Below are 27,023 nucleotides of genomic sequence, written 5' to 3'. Positions count from 1 at the left end.
GAAAGCTTTCTTTGAAACTAAAAGCTAAAGTTCCGGAATTTACCACATAAACTTGCTCTGTTCCCAAAATATTCTCAGTATCAAAGTAACTGCCACTTTAAAATAGAAAATAAGAACAATAAATAAAAAATAAGAACAATAAATAGTAACAGGCAATTAATCCAACGGGCAATTAATCCAATAAGAACAATAAATAGTAACGGGCAATTAATCCAACAGAGTATAGGTTGTAATACACGTGTTCTAAAAGCAAATAAAGGAGGAAAGTCTTTGTCCTTCAAACTGAAAGTAGTTATGGCAGGAGACACGTGTACAATCTTACACCTACAAGTGTTTTCTGCTTGTTGTCTTTATGGTTAGGGAAACGGCTGGCCCTGCAGTCATCTAAGTTCATCTAATGAATCTTAAACCTTTGTTTTGCTATAGCTAAATGACTTATACCAAAATGATTAACATGTTGAACACATGATTAAATATATATATATACATTCTTCCCTTAAGAGACTTCAGAGAAAAAGGAAAAACTTTATGCATCACAGAATTTCAGCTGTCCAAAAAGTAGCCTTAAAAAAGGTGCTAAAGTCCAATGATCTCACAGCAAGGATTCTAAGCAATTGTCACAGAGGCCATTCCAATTCTGAAGTCAATTTTTTATCTTGTGGAAGTACTCCTATCATTAACATTGAACTTAAGTCTTTCTTGAATAAGGAGAGAATATAAATAAAATTGCTTTGTACTAAACAGTATTACGCAAGACTTTTATTGTACTGTCAGGGGTGTTGAGGGAAATGTGGCCTTTATGCTTATGTTATTGGATTAACTGCTTTGATCCTTTTGTAGATTAAAGATGGTGTCTTGACAGCAACAGCTCAAAAAATCAGCTCACCAGTTCCCAACACGAGCTCAGCTGGGTCTTGCTGTTGCACTTTCTCTAATAAAACCAAGAATTTACACCAAAACGAAAAATTATACTTTCTTTTTTGTTATTTGTTCTAAGCAAAACTTTCCCCCATAGTCCTTTAATTAGACACTAGAAACTATTTTGCCTACTTGTACTTTTCAGGAACTTAGGCTGTGCTCTTCCATTCTCACCCTACATTTATCTTCAAATATAAGTGAGATGGTCAGTTCAGAGAGAAAGGCTAGTGAATCAGAACATAAAACTAGTATTGCCAGAGTTATTTTCCTTTCCCAAGGAAAAGTAAGTCAAAAGGGCATTATTTAATTTCATTAAATTCATCTGACAAATATTTATTGAACACCTACTATGCCCAAGAGACTTAAAGATGAAGAAGACATGAGACACACCCTTAAAGATTTAAGTAATAAAACCACTATCCATTCAGATTTTAAGTTCTCTGAAAATAAGGCTTGTGTCAAATCTTTTAGATCAGAAGCACAGTGCCACTATAAAAAGTAGCTCTTCAAAGGGTATATATTGATAATTATGATGAAAAAAGTGGTTTATTGACGGCCTTAAAAAAATTACACACAAGCCATCCTAACAAATCATAGTGACAGGTTTCCGTAAATAAAAAATATTTGCTGAGCCAGTAGGTTACATATTCATTTATCTAGAAAGACCTGTGCTGGCCTCAGTCAGGTAAATAAAAACCCTCTGCCTGCAGTTTGTCAAGTATTAAAGACAATGAAAACTCCAGAGACACTTGAGATGGTCACACTTACCGGAGGCTTGTTTAACTTTGGTCTGTCATCCTGCAATGAAAAAATAAGGCACATTATGGAATTTAAAAATCTACAAAAGTACCACTTCCAAAATGCTGACTTTGAGATTTTTTAAATTACAATTCAGTAATTCCCATTTCAGATTCAACATTTAGCTATTAAACACAAAGTCTGATCCATCTGATTTAACAGCAAAAATTAGTAGCAGATTAAGTGCCAAGAGATATTTTCTATTTAGAGTTCCAAAGTTTAGAACAGCACCCACGACAGCGCTCTGTACGTGTTGATGTGCACACACATTTATTAGACTCAGATTGCGATACGTAATTCAGGGAGGAGCTGAAGACTAATCCTTCCCTTCTGTCCTCTCAAATTCCATTTGAGATTGTGCATGTATCTCTTACGTGTGTGATATCTTCAGTTAAGCCCTGCAATCTCCCAGTTTTGGAGTCATAAACTATTTCAACTTCAGGCTGAAGCTGTCAAAAATACAGTGAATGAAGGAGAGGTTTAAAGCCTGGCCAGGGGGATGCCCAGCAGGCAGGTGAAGCAGAAGTGCCACAGTCAGGGCCTGAAACCTGACCCACAGCTGGAAACAAGGATGGGATCAGGCATGTGTAAGGGCAGGCCTCCCTGAAGACCCTGAAACAACTTTGCCTTTGTGAAGTATGGGATGAAAATATAGGGGCAAATAAACTTGTCGGATAAATGAAGCTTACTCCCTCAAAGTACATATCTACTACCACCAAAACGAAATCAAACAAACCTCCCCACTCAATGAAGTTGTTCTCAAATGGATTTCCTAACTTTCAAGCCTTCTACAAAGAACCTAAAGTAACCTCTCCTTCATTCACAGTCATTGCAGGAAGCATCAGTGGTATATGATAAGACTTTTCCTATACTCTTTAAGAGTCTCTCAGTTTGCTCACTTGGAATGAGGCTATTTGCCTCTCCATTTTTTTCTTATGAGAGCAGAGCGGGCTCCTAGCAGGCCTCTGTCCCCTTCTGGTGGGCTGCTCACCATGCACCACAAGTGGGAAGGCAGGACGGAGCCAGGCACTCCCAGAAGTGGACACGGCAGCTGAGTGTGCAGCCCCGGGATCCAATCCAGAAGCTCAGAGCACTCGGCAACTTCTTTCCAAGTTTTCAGCGATTTTCCTGATAACTTAGGTTGATAGACTAGTGACATTTAACATGGTCATTTACAACTGCCACAGAGGGGTCTAAAACCATAACACAGCCCAGTATTTATAGAAAAGCCAAATTAGGGCTAGGCGCAGTGACTCACACCTGTAATCCTAGCACTCTGGGAGGCCGAGGTAGGTGGATTACCTGAGGTCAGGAGTTCGAGGCCAACCTGGCCAACATGGTGAAACCCCCTCTCTACTAAAAATACAAAACAATTGGCCAGGCATGGTGGCGGGTGCCTGTAATCCCAGGCTGAGGCAGGAGAATTGCTTGAACCCAGGAGGTGGAGGTTGCAGTGGGCCAAGATCGCGCCATTGCACTCCAGCCTGGGCAACAGAGCGAGATTCTGTCTCAAAAAAAAAAAAAAAGGAAAAAGAAAAGAAAAGCCAAATTAGGCCAGTGTTTTCCAAAAGTTGGTCAATGGATTGGTCCAGAGCTGATGTTCTCGAAGGTCTGGGGTACAGTGAGCAGAATACAGACAATGTGCTAGCTCTACAGAAGGCAGAGCTTATTCATTTCACATAGCTCTGTTTTTATATTTTTTAAATCATTTTTGAGAACTAAAATATCCTTGCTCTGATGAAAGTAGAAGTGGGATTCTTAATAAAAATATTTTGGTCAGAAAAGGAAGGAAAGCAATGCTGGGTTGATTCTCCCCACCTTGTAAAACGTTTTGCCCCACGGAATTTCTAGGACGGAGCAGACTCCCCAGTGCGTGGCTGTGGGGTGGAGCATGCTGACTAAAACGAAGTGCCAGTAAAAAAATGCAACCAGGCCAGGTGCGGGGGCTCATGCCTGTAAACCCAACACTTTGAGAGGCCGAGGTGGGTGGATTGCTTGAGTCCAGGAGTTTGAGACCAGCCTGGGCAACACCATGAAACCCCATCTCTACAAAAACTATGAAATTTATCAGGCGTGGAGGTGTGTGCCTATAGTCCCAGCTACCAAGAGGCTGAGGCAGGAGGATGACTTGAGCCCAGGAGGTTGAGGCTGCAGTGAGCCATGATCGTGCCACTGCACTCCAGCCTGGGTGACAGAGTAAGACCTGTCTCAAAAAAAAAAAAAAAGCAACAGTGAAATGCAAAGATATTTTTGGTCAATTTATTTATGACAAAAATGGTGTCCTAAAATCAGGAGTTGTTTTTGCTTTACTCCTTTTAAAATGTGTATACATGCAAGCTTACAGACTTGGGTAAGGTCATCTGATAGCAATAAGAAAGGGCCCCCAAAATGTACTTACTGGATGGAGCTCCCCAATGATGTATGTTTTGGACATTTCCCTGGCATCTGTAGAGTGCCCGACATCCTCAAAGTTCTCAGTAGCGTCACCTCCAGCTTGTTCCCTTAAAACTTCTTCCCCACCAGGATGCTGTTCAAAGGAGAGGTAGAATAAAATTTTTTTTTCAGGCAAATGAATTAAGAGAAAATGGACAGAATTTATTTAACCAAACAGGTGACTCCTTCAGAAGACACAGATGACAACAGGAGACTGTAACTTGTCCATAAACATGGATTAAAACAACACAGGCCTTTATATTCAATTTCCATCATGCAAGTACAATAGGCCTAGGCAGCAGAATCACTTGGGCCCAAGTTCAAAGCCAACCTGGGCAACATTGTGAGACCCCATAACTATAAAATACAATTTTAAAAAATTAGCCGGGCATGGTGGCACACCCCTGCAGTCCCAGCTACATGAGAGGCTGAGGTGGGAGGGTGGCATAAGCTCAAGGGGCTGAGGCTTCAGTGAGCAGTGACTGCACCACTGTACTCCAGCCTGGGTAACAGAGGGAGACCCTCAAAAAGATAAAAGTAAAAAAAAAAAAAAATTTAAAAACAACCTTTCCCAGCCGGGCACGGTAGCTCACGCCTGTAATCCCAGGCAGATCACTTAAGTTCAGGAGTTCGAGACCAACCTGGCCAACATGGTGAAACTCCATCTCTACAAAAAATACAAAAATTAGCCAGCCGTGGTGGCGGGCACCTGTAGTCCCAGCTATTCAGGAGGCTGAGTCTTGAGAATCGCTTGAATCCAGGAGGTGGAGGTTGTAGTGAGCCAAGATTGCACCACCGCACTCCAGCCTAGGCGACAAAGCGAGACTCTGTCTCAAAAAAAAAAAAAGAGAGAAAGAAAGAACCTTTCACTAATAACATAAGTTGCTTCCCCATGTCATTCATACAGCTTAGTAAAAGCATGAGGCTCGTGTCCTTCATCCTTTGGTAATGTCTGTTTTGTTTTTCCATAAGGCTCTCAAAATCGCTCTTATTCTCTACCCAATCTATTTTTCTTGACTCCTGCACCTGAGACTGACTACTCTGGCATCTTAGTCTAAGTGTGGCCTCGAGAGCTGGCATGCCTGAGATGACGATTCACAAGAGGCACGTGTGTGTCACTTCCCTCTGGAAAGCACCCTGCATGCCGGCAATGCACAGGCAGCACAGACTGTCAGAGAGATAAGTCCCTGCCTTTGCAGAACTCACTTTCTGGTAGGAAAAAAGAAAAGAAAACAAAACAAAACAAGTAACTTGCTGAAGATGCTGCCACCAGGACACAGTGCTGCCAGGACACAATGGAGGCACGGAGGCAGGGGCTCGGCTCCACGCTGGGGAGAGGCAGGAAGAGCCTCTTGTGGAATAAAAGAGTTTTAGTGCTTTCAGCTGCTTTAATGTGTGAAACAAGGATGGTCATGATGCAGGGAGGGAAATTTTTTTTCCAAGATGATTGACAAGTGGGGCTTAGTCACAGCACAGAGGTAAGGAGGTCTGGGGATTCTCAGGCAAGGGAAGCAGATCTCAGAGTAATAAAAAAGTGGAGCTTGGGCAAAGCATCCTAAATACGTACTTTTGTAGGAAAAAAAAACTTCTTTAAATGAGCTTGAATGTTATCTTAGATTCATCCTGACCTTGACCAAGTCACCTGCACATGTCCAACAACTGGACAGAAACCGGTCTCCCTCGCAGAGTCGACTGTGGTCAGTCCTTAATTTCTCCCAGTAATGAAGACATCAGGGCACATAACATTGTAGGAAGGTGGATCATTATTCTGTTTTGAAACTGTTTCTCTTCCCACTTTGTCTAAACATACCTAGTGCTAAGGAAATCCACTCTTTTTTTTTCTTCTTATAACATTTATCCATCCATGCGGCAGAAAAATTGGGAAGCACAAAGAAAAAAATTAAAATTGCCGATCATCTTGCCTCCAGAGAGCCGGACATACACACATACGTATGTGTATGTAATGTTGGATAGAAACTGTGATCGTTATCCTATGCATTGTTTTAGAAAATAAAAAGGAGGTGATACATGGTACAGAGGCAGGAGTGCCTAGTGGTTACCACTCACTCTGTGAACTTGGGAAAATACGTATATAGTTTTTGAGGATGAAATGCATTAACATATGTGTCTGGCACATCATTTATGCTCAATAATTATTACCCAGCATTTTTATTAAACACTTTCCAGTGTCACTATGTTAGTCTGTTTTGTACTGCTATGAAGAAATACCCGAGACTGGATCATTTACAAAGAAAAAACGGGTTACTTTGGCTCTCAGTTCTGCAGCCTGTACAAGCACGGCACCATCATCTGCTCAGCCTCTGGTGAGGCCTCGGGAAGCTTCTACGCACAGTGGAAGGCCCGGGGGAGCCCACGCATCTCATGGCGAGAGAAGAGGTGGTCCCAGCCTCTTTCAAACAACCAACTCTGCCTGAACTAACAAAGTGAGAAATCACTCACTACTGTGAGGATGGCACAAAGCCATTCATAAGGGATCTGCCCCCATGACCCAAACATTCCTGCTAGGCCCACCTCCAACACGGGAGGCCACATTTCAACAGGAGGTTTGGAGCGAACAGGTGCAAACCATGTCAGTCACTAAGTATTCTTCCTCAACGGGACTTTGACATGGCTTCATGCTGTTACATTGTATAGGCATTCCCCGATTTACTGAAATGTCTTCTACTGGGGCCATTTAGATTATTAAAAGTCCACCTTAAACAGGCATGGGAATGCACGTTAGATGTGCAGACAACAGAATGGCTACCTCAAAGCCAACCCGAAACTTCTGGATTCCTCGCCAAGGCTGCCGCAATAAAAACACGGTTTTGTTGATTCCAGAAAAGTCTGCTTAAGGCTGGGCACTTCCACTCACCTGCTGAGTACGGAGAAGCCACATGGTGAGATATAAAATGACTCAGCCAGGGCCCACAACTACGTAAACTCACGGACTGCTGTTACGTGCATGGGGACAGCTGAACTCAGGAGCTGCCGTAACTTTCGATTCCTGTTAAGGATATGTCAGTGGAGACAAATCTCCCAGAGTCAATCATTATTTGCCAGGGACAGCCGATGTTCAAAGGACGACTTCAAGTGAGGTTAAAAACATGGACTTGGCCCTTTATAAAGAATCGCAGACTTAGACAAGTTTTTAGATACAGAATTCTGATCTTTAAAGTGCTAAAATGGAGAAAATACACATTCGATATCATGGGGTAATTCGACAGTCTTAATCTGAAACAGAAGTACAACAGGGCAACTTCTCACCTTAATTTTTGACCAAGAACAGCAACAAGGGATAGGTACGTATGAATCTACCTATCGACCTCTGGTTTTTACCTTGCCTAAACCATTTGTGGGGCAATTTTCTAACAAAAAAAAAGAGAGAGAGAGAGAAACATCTTGGATTATATTGGTTTCACTGATAACTCACATAAAATTTTAAAGATTTAAAAAACTAAAAAAAAACCATAGCTTAGAATAAACTGACACTAAAACATTTTCACTCCATCCTAAAGGTCTATCTTAATAATTGGTAGGAAAATCAAATCCTAAAAATTGATATTTTGGAAAAAATAACTCATCTTGATAAGACAGTAAAAGATGAGGGTGGCTTTTTGTAATATCTAATATTTTCCTTGAAATATATGTATTATGGAGAGAGAGAGAGACACTTTGCCAAGTAAACTGAATCTAAATCATGTTTTGAAACTTGTCAATCTTCTCACTCTTGTTAGCAAATATATGCAGCAATTTTAATAAGCACACATCACTTTTTTTTTTTTTTTTTTTGAGACGGAGTCTCGCTGTGTCACCCAGGCTGGAGTGCAGTGGCACGATTTCAGCTCACTGCAACCTCCATCTCCCAGGTTCAAGCAATTCTCCTGTCTCAGTCTCCAGAGTAGCTGGGACTACAGGCGCCCATCCCCACACTCGGCTAATTTTTGTACTTTTAGTAGAGACGGGATTTCACCAGATTGGTCAGGCTGGTCTTGAACTCCTGACCTCAGGTAATCCACCTGCCTCGGCCTCACAAAGTGTTGGGATTACAGGCGTGAGCCACACATTTGGAGACTAAAGAAAATGCTCTTCTTTGCCTGTCAGCATTCTGAAGAGACAAAGAAAAATTGGGAATGCTGGTGTTTATGCCATCTTGGTTATGCCCAGAGATCAACGTGTGGCAGCGTGTATGTCCTAACCTTTGGGCAGGTTATAGCACTTGGGGGTGGCCTGAAGAAAAGGCAAGGCAGGCCAGGCGTGGTGGCTCACACTTGTAATCCCAGCACTTTGGGAGGCCGAGGCGGGCGGATCACGAGGTCAGGAGATCTAGACCACGGTGAAACCCCGTCTCTACTAAAAATACAAAAAATTAGCCGGGCATGGTGGCGGGCGCCTGTAGTCCCAGCTACTTGGAGAGGCTGAGGCAGGAGAATGGCATGAACCCGGAAGGCGGAGCTTGCAGTGAGCCAAGATCGTGCCACTGCACTCCAGCCTGGGTGACAGATCAAGACTCCGTCTCAAAAAAAAAAAAAAAAAAAAAAAAGAAAAGGCAAGGCAGAAAGTGGTAGAATAACAGGTAAGTTAACTTATCTGATGATTATCTAAAAGATTTAAGAAAAAGACCAAAACGTGTGGTTACACATAGGTAAGATGAGAGGTAACAAAAGAGGTGAAATTCTTCCAAAGAGCCGGAGCCAGATGGAAGCTGTGGTTCCACTTTGGTGCAGGCGGTAGCAGAAATCTGTCCTCCATAATGCACTCCTTGCTAAGCCTCTACTCATGCGACCATGTGTGGGAAGTGACCAGCTGTAGAGCCCAGAGAGAGGGAGAAAGGTGCGGAGAGGATGTCACGGGATGGTAAGGAGGACCCAGAAGTGGGGATGGGCATGGAGATGCAAAGCCGTTTCCACGTGAGCTGCCCCCTAACGGTCTTCCATCTTTCCAGAGGAAGATTTCCATTTGTTTTTGTTATTATGCACTTGAGTTAATTCACCCAACAAACACACATGAAGGTCTCCATGTGGCAGCCACAGTCGGAGCCAAGATAGCGACGGCTCCTGCCTCGGGGAGTTCACAGCTGGAGAGATGAAACATGAATAACTATGACCATGCCACTGCAAGTGAAAGGAAATGTCCTCAAATGAAAGAGTTTAGTGCCATGAAGAATATGACAGAGGAATGTCATCCACACAAAGGGGTCAGGACAGGCCCTGCTGAGCTGTACCACAAGGTGGGAGCTGTAGTCAACGAGGGCCAAGAGGAAGGTGTCCGGGGAAGGTGTTGCAGGGGCGGGGAGCAGCAAGTTCAGGACCTGGGAGAGAAGGCCTCACAGGGCCCCAGGGTAGCAGAAAGGGCCAGGCCGTGTGCTGCTTTTGGGCCTCTCCAAGGATTCTGATCTTTGTCCTGTGAGCAATGAGAGGCCATGGTAAGGATCTAAGTGGGGGAGGTAATGCAATCAGATTTAATTTTAAAATATAACCCAGGCTTCAGAGTGGACAGCAGACAAAAGGGCAAGAGAGGGTGAGGGAAGACTGTTCTCTGCATCTACTCCATCAGCTGCAGGTGCAAGGGTGTGCACAGTGTGAGGCAGAGGGGACGAGAGGGCTTCCGGATAGTAAGGATGGCGGGGGAGACAGGAAGCGCCACTGGAGCCAATGCTCGGTTTGCACAACTGAATGGAAGATGGGGCCAAATGCTGAGAACAGGTGTCAGGCAGAGAGACCAGGTTTAGGGCTAAACCACTTACTGGAACTCACTCATCGTGCCCACATATCTTGTAGCTCCTAATGCCTCCCACATGCTTTTGTGAAATCTCCACTTTGTAAGTTACCCAAATATACCTTGTTCTCGACAGCATATGAGAATCCCCAGATATAATCCAGGGAATACCAATACAATAACTGGAAATGGCTTTTGCTTTTTGCATCTATAAAGGTTAGCTATGGGAAAATAAACAGGAAGTATGCTTTAAAAGATTGAAGATCGGCACAGTCTAAATTCAGAAGACATTAACTGCCACACCCCTACCCAATACTAAGTGACTTTCAGGAAGACACAGTACACCCCTGCATTGTAAACAATAATGTCGGCTCCCAGCTCCTGTCGCTCCATGGCTTTATACAGTTCACACATAAAAGTTCGCAGCAGAATTTTGCACAGTGGTTCTCTTCTCCTTGAATTGCCTTCTTTATTTGACTTCCAGGGGAACAGGCTCTGCTCGTGTTCTTCCAACCTTCTCGGCCACCACAGTCTCTTGATCGTCTACGTGTCTAAACACAGGAGCACCCTGGGGCTCAGTCCCTGGCCCTCACCCCTCCTCCATCTGCGTTGGCTCTCCTGAGGATCTTATCAAGTCTCCCCACTTAGAGTATCATCTGTCAGCCAAGGAAAGCAGTGGAAGAGCCCCAGGTCCCTCCCACACACAGCAGCTACTCAGCACTTCCACTCCATAGCTAACGCACACCCCAGCGTAACAGGACCAAATGGCATGTCTCACTTTTCCCCCCAAAATACACTCCTTCCAGTCTTTCATTCACGGGAAATGCTGCCACCACACACCCAGTTGCTGCAGCCAAAAGCCTAGGAGTCAAGCTTTATTCCTCTTTCTTTCTTCATCTATTCCATCAGCCAATCCAGTTGGCAACCTTCAAAACAGACTGAGAATCTAACCACCTCTCACCACTTCCCCTGCTACCACCCAGGGACAACAGCAATTGTCACTGAGCTGGTCTCCCATCCTCCCTAGCATCAGTTTCCCCGAGATCGCCATGCCATGAAGACTTTTAGAAGCTGATTATGGTACCCTGGGAAAGGATCATGCTGGCGTACTCTAGAGGGGTGGCAGTAATGGTGATGCAGAGGTAGAAGATAAAGTAGGGGAGTTGCAGAGATGAAACAGATGCCTTTAGTGATATTCTAAGGTAACAGGTTCCCACTGCTGTTAACAAACATCCAGTATTTGCCATGTCCTACAAGGTCCTTGCTCATGGGCATGGCCACACGGCCTCTGGCAGGCCCTCAAGCTGGCCACACTCGGTCCCCATCTCAGAACCCAACATCTGCCTTCTGCTTGGAATGCTGGTGTCCCAGACCTTTACAAGATTCCATCCATCACCTCACTTATGCTCTGCTCAGATGTCGACACCTCAGAGCCCTCCCCTGATTTCCGCATCTAAAGCAGCCTGCCTGGGTGTGGTGGCTCATGCCTGTAATCCCAACACTTTGGGAGGATTGCTTGAGGCAAGAAGTTCAAGGTTGCAGTGAGCTATGACTGCATCATTGCACTCCAGCCTAGGCAACAGAGCAAGACCCCATCATTCATTAAGTTAAATAATTAATTAAAGCAGCCTGCCTGTGTCCCCACACTATTGCCTTTATCCTTTACTGCTGTATTTCCCTCTCAGTACTTGTCACTACCTACAATTATTGTCAGCTCTCATATCCATGGGTTCCTTACCCATAGATTCAACCAACCATGGATGGAAAATATCCAGGAAAAAAAAACTGCTTCAGTACTGAACATGAACAGGCTTTTTTTCTTGTCAATATTTTCTAAACTATACAGTATAACTGCTTATCTAACATTACATTACGTTAGGTATTATAAGTAATCTAGATTTAAAATATTCAGGAGGATGCGTATAGCTTATATGCAAATACTACATCCTTCTATATCAGGGACTTGAGCACCTTCGGGGTTTGGTATCAAGGGAAGTCCCAGAGCTACTCCCTGGAGCACATTTAGCGACAGCGACATTTCATATCAATTTGTTTCTAAGATTCATGGATCTGTCTCGTTCATCACTGTTTCTCTAACTCTTAGTTCAATACCCATAAGTATTCATTAGATAAATAAATGAGATAAGCACAGATCATTCTTACACACTGGTTTTGTAACTATTACATATAACCAGTTCAGTGGCTGATGGGAACTTTCCTTCTCATTCCAACTCCTCCAGTTCATAGCACTTTACTTTTCCTGAGCTCTAACAGTTCTTCCCGTTCAAATCATATGATTTCGTACTTAACTGCTGTCTGACTCAGCTCATCAAAGTATTTTACTGTCTACTGTGTGCAAGGCATTGTGTGGGACAGAAAAAAGTACATGAAAAATCAACGTGATCCAATCTTGAAGAAGTACGCAGCTCATTTGGGGATAAAGAAATAGCACAGAAGAGACTTCTGGCCTTCCCTGAGACAGCCTCATACTTCTGACTGTCTACAGACGACCCAATGGGTCCTAAACTCGCAGTAGCTGAGATATCACTGAAGTGTGGATTTGAGTGACTTTCCCTGAGGGGAGGAATGAACGAGCCCCATAGCTACCACGGGTACCTCTCTGACTCTCCAGCCCTCATCCCACAGTGCAGTTTGATGATTCTCACCTTATCTTTTTTAATTTTTAAAAATGTTCCCCAGATTTATCAAGGTATACTTAAGAAATAAAAATTGTATATATGTAAGGAATACAGTATGATGCTTTGATATACATATACATTGTGAAATGATTCAATCAAGCTAATCACCATATCCATCACATCGTGTGTGTGTGTGTGTGTGTGTGTGTGTGTGTGTGTGCGTGTGGTGTGTGGTGAGATCACTTAAGATGAATTTTCCCAGCAATCTTCAACTACACAATACATTAACATTAACTGTGGTTACCTTGTGTGCAAACTATAGAACAAGAGTTTGCCACAAACTGAACTACTCTGGCAGAATACGCTGCTGTCAACTGACTCATGCAAGGAGAGGCCAACATAAAAGCTGAAGATGGCCAAGGACCAAATGAGTCTCCTATGACTCTGTGGCAGGTTCAAGCCTGACCTGTTTCACCATCTTGCCAACCCTAAGGCATAAAGAGACGTAGAAAGTAAAAAGTTTCCTCTTTAAAGCTCCCCTTCTTGTTAAAGAATAAATAATAAGTGTTAGAAATAATAGATTATTTTAAAGACTAACTTTCTTCAAGCCTCCTTGCTTTGTGCTAATAACTCCTTGTTAAGCCCTATCCTATGTAACTGTTGGACAAGCTCACAGACATGTTCCAGCTCACAGCCTATGCCCCTTTCTCATTTGGAATTGTTATTGCTTCCTTAAACCTTTCCTAAGCAACTTCTTTGTTCTTCTTCGCACTTACGTATCTAGGAAAGTTTTAGGCTATTAGCAAATCAGGTATCAGTTTAAGAGTGTGAGGTCCTGCTCTAGCCAATGGACGCAGGACACAGCAGTAAGGACGACCCAAATGCGTAAGGGATAAATATGTCTGCTTTTCCTTTGTTCAGGTATGCTCTCGCCATGGTTCCATCTGCCACTGAGCGCCCTTTCTAAAGAAAGTAAAGATTGCTTTGCTGAGAGATCTTTTGTCTCCACGCCGACATTTCCTCGTGGTACCAATTATCTATTTCTAACAATTCTGGTATTTCTAACAAGAGGTAAAGTGAAGAAGTTCCTGTCTGGATAATGACAAGGCAAAGAACACCTGCAAGCAGAGTTTCTCTTATTTACACTAATTTAATATAAATTAGGAGTTTTATGGTGGCCGGGCACAGTGCCTCACGCCTGTAATCCCAGTACTTTGGGAGGCCGAGGTGGGCAGATCACCTGAGGTCAGGAGTTCAAGATCAGCCTGGCCAACATGGTGAAACCCCGTCTCTACTAAAAATACAAAAATATTCGCCAGGTGTAGTGGTGGGCGCCTGTAATCTCAGCTACTTGGGAAGCTGAGGCAGGAGAATTGCTTGAACCGGGGAGGCAAAGGTTGCAGTGAGCTGAGATCGCGCCACTGCACTCCAGCCTGGGCGACAAAAGCGAGACTTCATCTCAAAAACAAAACCAAAAAATAAAAAAAAGAGTGTTTTATGGCTTTAGTCCTTGTTTTTACTATCACTAAAAATCTGGGGTCTTAACCTTTTCACTTATACTTCATGTAATGTGAGAAACACAGCTGTAATTGTACTTGTAAAGCTGAGGATTTATCAAGGTCAACGGTCCACCAAATACATACACACAAAAACAAAAGGAATGCAAATATGGCAGAAAATGAACTGTTAGCTGAATGGTATCAATAACTTCAAGGAAAGACTAGGTCATCTCAGCTAGGAAGACAGTCAAGGGAAGAAGGCCCTGTGTGCTGAGTGACCGACTGGAGGGTAAGTAAGGTCACCCCTCTGCCCAACACCAGTCATCCCAATAAACGGCACTTCCTGCACCTCCGCACTATTCAATGATCTAAGAGGTACAGCCCTGGTTTCCTAAGAAATAAAAGAGTTTAAAAAGGAAGAAAATACTGTTCTTACAAACTTGGTAAATTATTCTTCACTGGGCACCAAATATCCATAATGAATTAAGCACTATTTACAGTCCTTTAGACAATGCTAACACACAGAAACAAGCTTTTCATTTCATCCTTAATTAATAGCACCAAGCCAGTATTTTCAGATAAACACTGCTGAGTGACCTGCTGTGAAAAATCAACACACTTAAGGCTGATGGCCAACATAGAGCTCATCACCTACGAAGCTGGCCTAGCCATGGCCCTGGCCCTGCCTCTTTCTAAGTATACTCTAGCAGTAAGGATTTGCTTTAAACTGAAAAATGCTCAATGCAGGTGGGATTCACCTGGTCCTGGGATTCTTCTTGCAGGAGAGATGCCTAGGCTTTCAGGGCCAGCTCTACACTCACAGCTCCCCCGGGGATCACAACGGGCTTCCTTCCTTCATACCTACATAAGAACCTCGCTGAGAAGACACGTGGCCCACTTAATGCCATGGAGCTCAATGGTTTCCACCAAGGTCACACAAAAAAGAAGCTGACCCAAACCTTCTGGGCAATATTGGCATGCTCCATGAATGGCATGCCCAGGACTGTTCACATGGCACAGCCAGTCCCTAGAAGGCCTTCTTCATTTACACACCATTCTCCAGTTCCCAAATGCTCCCTACTTCAGTAATAAGTAATAGTGAGAGAGCGCACATGTGGCTGAAATGAAAATAAGGAGTCCAATTTCCCATACAGGAAAAAATGAATAGCAGAGTAAAATAGCAGAAGGTGATTTATAATAGCACCAATAGTGCGAATATGTCACAGCTGTAAAATACGTATCATCAATAAAGACATGATCTTGGGATTAGTTTATATGAGAAAATATACACAACGAGTGATGTTTCCACTTCTTTTTAGAATGAGGCCAAAGAGAAATGCTAAAAAATGTATCATTAGAGATTCCACAGTATAAAGGATTTTTAAAACTTCAAGAAAATTCTATTTTCCACTTAAGAGTGTACACTGAAAGTGGATCTATAAAAACTGGCAAGATAAAATAAATTTGATGCTACTTGATACAGATGATTTCAATAAAAAATTCTTAGTGTGAAGGCAATAATCGTAACGAGAAAGAAAATACTGTGGGTAAAATCAGTCACTCTAGGTTTAAATATGCAGTCTATAACTGTTAGTTATTCAGAAGCTGGTCACTGGGTGAAAACAATTACCAGGCCCATTCTTCATTCCTGTTGTTTCTAGGGTCATTTTATAGTTCCTTAGATACTCTACCCAGAAAGTAAAAATGGGTATTAACTATATTTTTGGAATTATCTTTGCCAGCTATATTCCTCAAATAACTAGGTCAAATGAGATTGTCTTAAGCTGGATACAGAATAATATTTTTGTTTAATGTTGCCCTTAACTCCTAAATTTGCTACATTTTAGTGGCCTTGGAGAAACAAGTGATAAAATCTCAAAGTCAAAGGTTAACAGTCTGGCTCACTTGACAGCAGAGCCTTCCCTTCCTATAAAGGAAACCAGGGAAGGCCTCCGGCTGCAGCCGCCAGTTGGTCTTCCTCACTCCAATCCTTACCCCACTTCTGTCCCTTGCATATATTGCTGCTGGGATCTCATCCTCAAATATTGTTTTGACCATTTCTTGTACCCTCCTCAAAAACCTACAGTGGTGAATTTCTGCAGTTAAATCAAATGCCTCTGGAACTTCTCAAAGAGAGCGTCAACACCTATGCAGCACAGGAAGTACCCTTAGCTGAACAAATCAGGTGAGGGGGAGGGGGGCGGAATTGTTCATTGCTCCAACATCTGTTTCTCCTTTCCTCCCTAATACTTAAAACTCTGAGCTGGGAACAGCCAAAGAAAGATGTTAGAGATATTTCCCAGCCTCCTTGCAGCTACATATCTCATGTGGTTAAACTCTGGCTTATGGAATGGAAGAACCTTCCAGAAGTCTTCCTTCTGGAGTGGTGGATTCTCTGTGCCCTGTCTTCCTTCATCCTGCTGCCTGGAGTGGAGATACCGCCTCTGAGCACCAGGATGAAGCTGTCCCCAGGAATGGCCGAGAAGGGAGCGGGATGCAGCTATCACACAGCTCTGGTGGCAAAGATCACTTCTTTGGGGCAAATATACTGTCCTGCTTAAGCCAGTTATTAGAGGATCTCCTGAGCCTAATCCTCCTGAGCTGGGAGATATCTCTAACATCTTTCTTACTACATCGATCATTTAGTCAAGAAAAGCAACCTGCGTAAACATGCAGAAGCATCTGAAACCCACAAATACACAGTCCTGAGCCTCGAGATGCTTCCTACCAGTCAGGGTTGGACATGCACCAAGCAACAAGAGGAACATGAAGGGGCATCTGAATTGTTGCCTGAACACAGCAGAGTCTGGAAAAGCAGGAGCTATTAAAAAATAACCTCAGCCCCTTTAGAATAGTTAGGATGTGGATCAATAGAGCAGATAAACAAAGATGAAGAAGCTGAAAAGGAGAGGCTTGAAGAACATGCTGGAGGAGCCATCGCCACAGAGTAGGGTGGCAGGGGAGGACCCGGCGGTGCGCAGACCAGATACGCCAACACCAGCGCGGCACCAGGACGTGACCCAGCCCGGAGGCTTCTCCAACCCCATCTTTCCCTCTCAACCCATCACGAGCCTTAATACTTAACTCCCTCAGCTTCCTGCACAGCCCACTATCCTCCACCTCCTCTGTGAGCCCGGCATAAAAACCAGGCAACTGAGCTGGAGATCCTGACTCAAAACGGTGGGGTGAAGGTGAAAAATCCCAGAGGCTTAGAGGTGCAAAGGATCTTCAGAGACTCGACATCCTAAATTTTCAGACAGAGAAAATGGGACGCAGAGGAATGAAGCCCAGTACCACACTGATAGCTCACAAGGGAGCTGGGGCGGGAACCCTGCTTTCTGACTTTGAGAGTTCAGTTCCCCCCACCTTTTTTTCTGAACATGCAAATAAAATGACTATTTTTACATTTCTGAACAAAGTATCTTTAAATATAAAAAGATGTCTTAAAAATAAAGTTTCTTCATAAATTTCCCTTTTGAGAATTTGGGAGAAAATTTCACAGACTTCTAAACCTCAAGAAATTTTGTCATCTGCCCTGCCTTTCTGGGCCTTACCAAGTACAAAATATTCAGAACACACACACACACACACACACACACACACACACACACACCCTTCTGTCAGGGTTCCACCTGACTACAAGGTTGTCCCTATTAAACAGTCAAAAGCGTATGCAAAACGACACTACAATATGACAATCTGCAGCAGGTCAAAGTCATGCCTTCAGAGGGTTTGCATAACCAAGCAAAAATGAACTGAACCCAGGGGAATGAACGCAGGCCACCTGACTCCACACCAGGTCTCCTAACCACTGTATGTACTGACAGGAGAGCCACTTTCCTGAGATCTGCTAAAAGGGGTCTAAGTCCAGATGACTCCTGTGTCCCTCAGGCACAGTCTATCTGGCAGCTACCCATCTGCAGGATTAAGTCATATAATTAATTAGTAGACTCCTTGGCAAGTAAGAGATGTTCAGAAAGACAACCATGACAAAAAACCCTTTTCACCTAAATGCAATGCTAAGTGACTAAAGTCCATCCATTCTGGAGTTTTAAACAGGATCTTTCATTCCAAATGCTTAACACTACCAAAAAAGGTGGAGTACAGAGATTGTCCATAAACAACGACTAGGCAAAAACAACCTTATTTAAAGAGCTTATCTGCAATAGTTAAGCCAAAAATGGAAACAATTCAAAAGAGTTTGGAGAATGAACAATTGATGCAAGATTTAGAATAAGATAACAAGATGCCCTGACCAAACGTTTCCTATCATTTCTGGATGCTGTTTTTCTAAGACGGGAAAGGATGATGGCCTCAAAGTTGGTTTGAGTTAATCAGACTTCTGTCCTGCTCCACTGTGGACTCTGTGGAGGGGCCAGCATCTGCATGGGGCACAACTCGCGGCTTCATATCCACCCTCTTGCTGAATCCCCACAAGCCTTGTTGGAATTACTTCCCATTTCACCTTGAAGGTCATGGCATGAAACTAAAGAGGTCCCTCTGGCAGTCACCCAGCTTGCCTATGGGACCCACAAACTCATTCAAACATCTGATGAATGCCAAGCCATGATCTGTTGCTAGCAAAATGGCAAAGTCATGGCCCCACCCTCAAGAAGTTAGAGTCTAGTAAGGAAACTGACATGTAAACAAATAGCTAAATGTGGTGAGCATCAGGTGCAGGAGTCATGGCACAAAAGATGGCGGGATTAACTCTCCCAGGAGTGTGAGGCAGAGAAAGGGCCCAGGAGGGGTCACTCAAGAGGCAACGCTTAGACTCTGTGTGAACATTTCAGCAGGAGCTCATCAGGTGAGCAAGGGGAGGCATCCCAAGCCCAGGACGTAGACACATAGAGGCCCTGAGGCAGAACACAATGGTGTCATGGAGGATACAGGGGTAACTTTATATGGCTCAGGTGAGGGCTTGGGTCTCCAGTGAGAAATTAACCCAGAAAGCCCAGACGGGAAGAGAGCACCTGGAGTTTCTGCCGAAGATCTCCGCATTTCACAGCCTCAACAAATGCCTTCAATTTCTTTCCTTTCCACTCTAGCAGCCAGGGAAAAAGTCTAGTGACAAATAATGATGAATATCAGTGGGTAACATTTAACAAATGCTCACTGTGTACAGGGAAGTGTTCTGAGCACTTGTGTGGACCCTTCCAAAGCTCACAAGCCCAAGAGGCAGGCATTACCATTACCATCCCCACTTTACAGACAGAGGTGACGGAGCCAGTTAGGGGAGGCCCTGGGAAATGAACGCAGGCCGCCTGACTCCACACCAGGTCTCCTGACCACTGTGTGTACTGAGAGGAGAGCCACTTTCCTGAGATCTGCTAACAGGGGTCTAAGTTCAGATGATTCCTGAGTCCCTCAGGCACAGTCTATCTGGCAGCTACCCATCTGCAAGATTAAGTGAATTAATTAGTAGACTCCTTGGCAAGTAAGAGATGTTCGAGAAAGATCAATTCACTTTCCCTTCTTCCCCATCCCCATTTCATATTGCCACAGAGACTGTGTATAGTCCCTGGCACAGTTCCTGGCCTTTGTAAATTGCTGAAGGCCAATTCCAGCACCAAACCCAAGGGACCCCCTTCTCACCACATCTCCTTCATCTTCAAAAGTTTTCTCTGGATTTAATCAACTGGCTGGATTCTACTGAACCACAGACCCAAATGGCACACATTCATAGAAACATCCTATGATAAAAATAATAGACATTTCTACATGAGATGGTTCTTAAAGGTTAGTTAGGCCAAGGGCAGACAGGTCTTATACACAGCCTGTGAGCCGGCAAGCATCCTGCAGAATGCTGTTAGAATTTCCTCTTCTTGAAAAAGAGAAACAAAATTCTTCTTAATTACTTTTAGAACTGAATTAGTAAATGTTTGGTCTAAAACATACTGGGAACCAAATTTTGGTCACTATGCCCTGACCAATATTTCAACTTCTACCATTACTACACTTGTCTAATCGGATAAAATAAAGCAGGTGTGCTAACTCTTCCTCTAATCTCTGAAGAGTACATAAGCCACCAATTCTGACATGACGACCTTGGGATACAGAGAAGGACCAGGGACAGGCCTGCTTCTGAGGGACAAGAGCAGGAAGGCACTGTGGCACCAGTCCTGCCAGGCCCAGAGCTGCCACAGCTTACCTCCTGCTTTGTAACTCAATGCAACCCAATGTCCTCAGAGGAATACGCGAGCCACCAAAACTGGAGGCCCAGTGGTAGATGAGTGATGACCTAAGAGAGACTGTTACTCTAACTACGATCTATCTTAAGCTGGAATGGCCAAAAGATGAGACAAGGCCGGGCGCGGTGGTTCACGCTATAACCCCAGCACTTTGTGAGGCCAAGGCAGGCAGATCACCTGAGGTCAGGAGTTTGAGATCAGCCTGGCCAACAAGGCAAAACCCCGTCTCTACTAAAAAATACAAAAATTAGCCGGGCATGGTGTCAGTCACCTGTAATCCCAGCTACTCAGGAGGCTGAGGCAGGGAGAACTGCTTGAACTCGGGAGGCAGAGGTTGCAGTGAGCCGAGATCGTGCCACTGCACTCCAGCCTGGGCAACAGAGTGAGACTCCGTCTCAAAAATAAATAATAAATAATGAATAAAAACAAAAGAAGAGATAATAGAATAGCCTACGCTGAGCCCAGAGGTGGAAAGAAAGCAAGATTGACAGTGGTATGTGCCCATCTCTCTCTTTTTTTTTCTCTCAATACCACATAACTAGGCCTCTCTTTCATGTTTAATCAAAATAAACTCAGGTGAAATATGCAGGTGAGACAGAGGAGAAACAAATAATCAGAAAATTATTCAATGTCACCCAACAGCCATTCCACATCAGCTTTCTAGTATTTTATAAACTTTTAATTCTTATTCAATCAATAAATAATTATTTAGTCCTTTCTATGCGCCAGCATTGTTCTAAGAACTGGATTTATCAGTGAATACAAGAGAAAAAGTCCTGCATTCACAGAGCATACATTTCTAGTGGAAGGACACAGAGAAGCAAAAACTAATAAATGAGTAAATTATACCGTATGTTACAAGGTAATACATGCTACAGGGGAAAAACTCAGCAGCATAATTGGGCTGAGGAGTGCAGGGGACTGGGGTAATATCCAGGCTTAAATATGGTGGTCAGGATACGCCTCGTTGAGGTGACAGTGAGTGAGTACTCAAAGGAGGTGAGGCAGGGAACCATATGTTATTTGGGGGGAATAACCTTCCAGTGCAAAGAACTGAAAATGGACCACATTTCTACTATGTCTAAGAATTCTTTGCCTAATCCTAAGTCACTTTAAAAAGTTTTACATGTCGGCCAGGTACAGTGGCTCATGCCTGTAATCCCAGCACTTTGGGAGGCCAAGGCAGGTAGAACACTTGAACCTCAGAAGTTTGAGACCAGCTGGCAGCTGGGCAACATGGCAAAACCCTGTCTCTACCAATAAAAAAAAAAAAAAAAAAAAAAAAAAGGAAAATTAGCCGGGCGTGGTGGTGCACGCCTGTAGTCCTCGCTACTTGAGAGGCTGAGGTTGGAGAATCACCTGAGTCTAGGTGGTGGAGGCTGCAGTGAACCATGATCATGCCATTGCACTCCAGCCTGAGTGACAGAGTAAGACCCTGTCTCAAAAAAAAAAAAAAAAAGTTTTACATTTTATATTTATATCTAAGATCCATTCTGAGTTAATTTTGGCATAAGGTGTGAGGTTTAAGTCAAGGTTTATATTTTTGGTTATTGATGTCCAATTGTTCCAGAATTATGTGCTGAAAAGGCTATCCTTCCTCTATCGAATTGCTTTTCCATCTTTGTCAACAATGAGGTGGAAATCTTTGTGTGAGTCTATCTCTGGCCTCTCTATTCTGCTATGTGGACATATGTATGTGTCCCTCTGTCAGAACTACACTTTCCTGACAACTGCAGCCATATCCTAAGTCTTAAAATTGGGCAGTGTAATCAGCCCTTGAAGGGTTTAAACAGAGTATATGGGCTGACCCGATCTGACTTTAAAATGTCACTGTATTATGGTGAGAATATGCTGTCGGGGGCAGGAGGGGACTAGGCGAGAGAAGACAGAGGCTCCAACCAGGGGAACAGCAGTAGAGATAGTAAAAAATTGGTGAGATTCTGACATTATGAAAGTTAAGCCCACAGAATGTCCTGGTGGACTGGATGTGGGTATGAGAGCAAGAGAAGAGAGGAGTACGACCCCCAGGCTTTTGGCCTGAGCAGCTGGGAGAATGGAACTGCCATCTGCTGAGATGGGGACATGCAGAGGGAGCAGGTGTGTTTCCCACGTTAGGGTGAGATGCCTACTGGACATCTAACTGTGATGTAGCCTCAGGGATACAAGAGCCAGTTCAGGACAGAGGTCTTTCTGGCCAAGATGTGACAATCCAGGATTCATTAGCACATTAAAGCCATGCTACTGTGTGAGCCTGCCACAGGGGAAAAGCCCAGGCCCCAGGGGGGACGCTCCAATAAGGAGGTCAGACAGAAGAGAAGTGGGAAAAGGAGACAGGAGGTGGAGGGAGGAGGGAACCAGGAGAGGATGGCAACCCAGGAGGGTGAGCGTCTATGTCAGAGTCTGCTGAGCCACTGTGTTGGAGAACTGAGAGCTGACACGAGGCACCCTGGGAGACCTTGGCAAGAGAAGTTGTGGTGAACGGGTGTGGTTTAAAAGGGAATGGAGGAGGTGGATTGGAGACCAGGCTTAACAACCATTTCAGAGGGTTCTACTATTCAGGGGAGCAGAAAAATGAGGAAATCCTGGAGGGGGCAGGAGAGTCAAGGGAGGCTGTGTGTGTGTGTGTGTGTATGTGTGCACGTGTGTGCGCGCGCGCGTGTATGTGTGTTTTTGCAGGAGAGGAGGGTGTGTGTGTGTGTGTGTGTGTGTGCGTGCGCGCGCGTTTCAGGGGAGAAGGGAGTATGTGTGTTTTTGCTGGAGAGGAGGGTGTGTGTGTGTGTGTGTGCGCGCACGCGCGCGTGTGTGTGTGTGTTTCAGGGGAGAAGGGAGTATGTGTTTTTGCAGGAGAGGAGGGTGAGGGGGTGTGTGTGTGCGTGTGTGTGTGTGTTTCAGGGGAGAAGGGAGTATGTGTTTTTGCAGGAGAGGAGGGTGTGTGTGTGTGTGTGTGTGTGTGTGTGTGTGTTTTGCAGGAAAGGAGGAAAAACAGCAGGAACACTGATGAGAATAACCCAGCGGGGTGCAGCCCAGAGGGGCCTGGTTTACACTGGGGAACAGGGTGGCTTAGGGACCGTCTGTGAGTGCGAAGGGGAACAGGATCTCAGGCATAGGTGGAGGCCCGGTCTCTGGGCAGGAAGAGACTGGAAAATGCAGACCAAAGTGCTCCTCTCACCTTTAATTCTCCTCTTCCTTTCTACTGACTGCCTGGGAGCCTCCCTCGATGCCATTCTTGTGTTCCATGCTCTGAGACTATGTCACAATCCAGACTTTCACAATAGAGTCCCACTAGTTTCTAACTGCGCAATCCTCAGGGACAAAATCCCAGGCCAAGGCCTACAGAGTAAAAAGAGATGACACTAGTACGTGGCGTGTGTGGAAAAAGGGGGTAAAATAAGATAGTCACAGAGCAGGGGCTCGTGTCTGTTCCTCCCCCAGGCTCTCTTCCTCCATCCCCGGAAGAGTGACTTCCTGGCACTGGACATGGGTCAGGTGCACAGCAGCCAGGCAGGCAGGAGGCCTCATCGCGTGGAGAAAGCAGCAGATAGGCAGCATATCACAGCCGGGAGGGTCTCACTGCTAGCAGAGGCGCAAAACGGGATGGGACACCATGCTGAGACCTGGACAGGGCCAAGGCTGACACAGGGGAAACCAGGGCAAAGGTTTTAAGGCAAAAACAAGTTTGGCTTGTTTGAGAAACAGAGAGAAAGGGTCCATGTGATTAGGTGTGGGCATTAGCAGGGAGGACACAGTGTTATTTGCTGAGGTGGGGGAGGTAGGTAAGGGCCAGATCACTCAGAGCTTTCCAAACCAGGGCAAAGGGATACGATTTTATTCTAAATGCAGCAGGAAGCCACTGAAAGGAACGGAAGAGAGAAATGCCAATCTGTTTCCAAAAGATGAAGTCTTTTTGTGTGCTTCTTCTAGAAATCGCACTTTTTAATGCAATAAATAGCATTTATTACTCAAGCTGAAAACTCATAAAACCACCACCCATTTGATGGAACTAATGAAATCCTGAGAACTGACTGCCCAGTGGCCACCATGAGAGGTGGCAAAGATGCAAGAGAGGCCACGCCAGGGCATCTGCTCTCAGCTTAGAGGAGAAAGATGTTCTAACCACCCTGCAATCAACCACGTGGCAGAGGCAGAGGGGATATGGACGTGGAAGGGGAGGGCGAGAGATGAGCTGGACCCACTGAGGGATTTATGAGAGCAGGAACCTCCTCGGATTTCCATTTAAACAATCCTTCCCAGGGCAGTCATTTAAGAGGCCTTTTACCAAACAACACATGCCTCCTCACACAGACCCACCACACGCGTAAACGATCTCTTTCCAAACCAAAACCACACCGATGATTCAGCCCCTGCCAGGTGAGAGCAGCATCTGGGTCATGAACAAACTGAGGCCATAGACTCCACCCCGACTCCCTCTATTTAAAAATTCCTCTACAAGAAACGAGAACGGCTGTTTCCTTCACCTCCTAGAAGGCAACACAGTAAACTGACAACAGATGGAAAGAAAGGCATACTTTTGCCCATTAACCTTCCAAGGGTTTTGGCGTTGTTCAGATCTTTGCATCACAAATTCCCTTTGCTTTCTCCCTGGTTCCTCCAGTGATTGAGGTCTCCAGCAAATGACAGCAACTCTGTATCAGTGGGATGGACTTTTGCTTTTAAAGCTACACTAGGTTCTCTTCAATACTCCTTGGGTCTCAAGCTTCAGCAGCAGACTCAGCACTGAAGACACTGGGCCGCAGCGCCTGCAGCCTGGACTGAAACCCTGGCTTTGCTCCTTATCATCTGTGGGACTTGCTGAGCAAGTTGCAAAATCTCCCTAAGACACGCCATCTTACCTTTGAAAGGGAGGACACCATCACCACTGACCCCATAGGGTTGTTCTGAAGATTAAAAGCACAGGCTGGGTGCAGTGGCTCACACCTGTAATCTTAGCACTTTGGGAGGCCGAGGTGAGTGGATCACCTGAGGTCAGGAGTTTGAGACCAACCTGACCAACATGGTGAAACCTCATCTCTACTGAAAATACAAAATTAGTCAGCATGGTGGTGCATGCCTGTAATCCCAGCTACTTGGGAGGCTGAGGCAGGAGAATCACTTGAACCTGGGAGGTGGAAGGTTTCAGTGAGCCGAGATTGCACCATTGCACTCCAGCCTGGGCAACAAGAGTGAAACTCCGTCTCAAAAAAAAAAAAAAAAAAGAGAGATTAAAAGCACAAACGCAAATAAGGTTTTATGTGCAAAAAGCACTTGGCATACTCCCTAGCACATACTGAATGTCCATAAACATTCAGCCAATGTCCACTGCTATCACTTTTCTTATTAGCTCACTAGGGATTGTTGGGAAGGGGAGGATTAAAGAATAGCCTTTACTTGGGGATGATTAATGAATGGCATTTACTTAACACTTTCTGAGGCAGACAAGGGAAAGAAGTCTGGATATATTTTGTGACCTGGCTAATTCTGGACACAGCTGCACAAAGCTTGACGAATAGGTCTGCCAAGAACAAACAATAGCAGGCAGTGAAAGAAATAAGCTACAAACTGACACTCCCGAGGCCCTCAACTACAGAAGAGTTCAAGTGATTCCATTTCAAACAGGCTCCCGTGTCCACCAGCCAGGCAGAGAGGACCCTTAACTGAGCCTAGAGGCTGTTAATCACCCCACCCCTTCCCTTAAGTCCACATCCCTTATCCCTCGCCCCCTCTAGAGCCTCCTCAGCATCAGTGCTGGTTCAGATGCCATCATTTTGTCATGGGCCTGCTACAGACAGAATTCTATGGATGTAAGAAAGTAACTTCTTGCCATCATCCACAGAGACGTCAGCTCTAAGCCAACAGGCAGCACAGGCCAGATTCTATCCAACAGCAAGAACTGAGTTGTCCCCACCCAATCTTCAGCTCACCCTCCCAGTCCCCATGTTGGAACTCAGTAAAAGGCACAGATACCCAGTTACTATATACACTCAAGACTATGTTCCCAAGAAAACTAGGTCCAAGGGTAATAGGGAAGAAAGCACACTTGATTAAAATGTTCTGTTTTTCAGAATTAAGGGCAATGAATTTCAACATCCATACTCTCTTTCTCTATCCCCAAGCCTTGGAAAGCACTAGTCTATGCAATGTAGGCAGCCATGTTCAATGCAAAATAACAAAGAGCAAGTCCCTACAACAAAACCTGCTAGACAGGACACTCTTGAGACTCCAAAAATGGCTCTGAGCCCGCTACTCAGCCTCCCATGTAGTCAGCTGCTGCCTCCGGTCACCTTTCTGATGCTTTGAGCCTTCAGACAATGAAATTCTTTCATAGAATAGACAAGGTATTACTTGCCACAGCTGCACTTTTAAGAGAATTTATGAGCTAAAGGGGATAAAAAATTATTCCATACATTTCCCTTTTTAACAGAAGTACACAGCCAAATAATTCAGGAAGGGAGGTGAATGAGGCGCAACCAAGTTCCTCCACTCCTAAGAACCGAGAAATGCACACACTGGTGTGCCACCCCAGGGCTCTGGTAACATCCATCAAAATTTAGAGTGGCTTATGCCTGTAATCCCAGCACTTTGGCAGGCCAAAGGGGGCAGATCACTTGAGCCTAGGAGTTCGAGACCAGCCTGGGCAACAAGAGACTCCATCTCTACAAAAAACACAAAAATTAGCTGGGCATGGTGGCTCATGTCTGTGGTCCCAGCTATTCCAGAGGGAGGATCACCTGAGCCCAGGAGGTCGAGGCTGCACTGAGCTGAGATCACACCACGGCCTGGGCAACAGAGCAAGACCCCATCTCAAAAAAAAAAAAATAGTAGAAGTGTAC

General features: G+C 44.6%; 1 protein-coding gene across 2 annotated transcripts in view; it reads right to left on the bottom strand.

The window, feature by feature from the left end:
- LOC116468468 (cytochrome b5) overlaps nt 1-27,023 on the bottom strand; it is a 38,885-nt gene that overhangs the window by 5,697 nt on the left and 6,165 nt on the right. For both annotated transcript variants that reach the window (XR_004248063.1, XM_032152061.2), the window contains exons 2-3: nt 4,115-4,243; nt 1,687-1,716 (exon numbers count right to left, since the gene is read on the bottom strand). Coding sequence is in view for 1 of the 2 variants with exons in the window: in XM_032152061.2 (XP_032007952.1) it covers nt 1,687-1,716; nt 4,115-4,243 (159 nt within the window). In the remaining variant the exon portion in view is untranslated. The remainder of the gene's footprint in view (nt 1-1,686; nt 1,717-4,114; nt 4,244-27,023) is intronic.

This window comes from Hylobates moloch, unplaced genomic scaffold, assembly GCF_009828535.3.
Source record: "Hylobates moloch isolate HMO894 unplaced genomic scaffold, HMol_V3 SCAFFOLD_5, whole genome shotgun sequence".
NCBI lineage: Eukaryota > Metazoa > Chordata > Mammalia > Primates > Hylobatidae > Hylobates > Hylobates moloch.
Note: the sequence above shows the minus strand (reverse complement) of the source record. Positions and strands in the feature narration are given on the sequence as shown.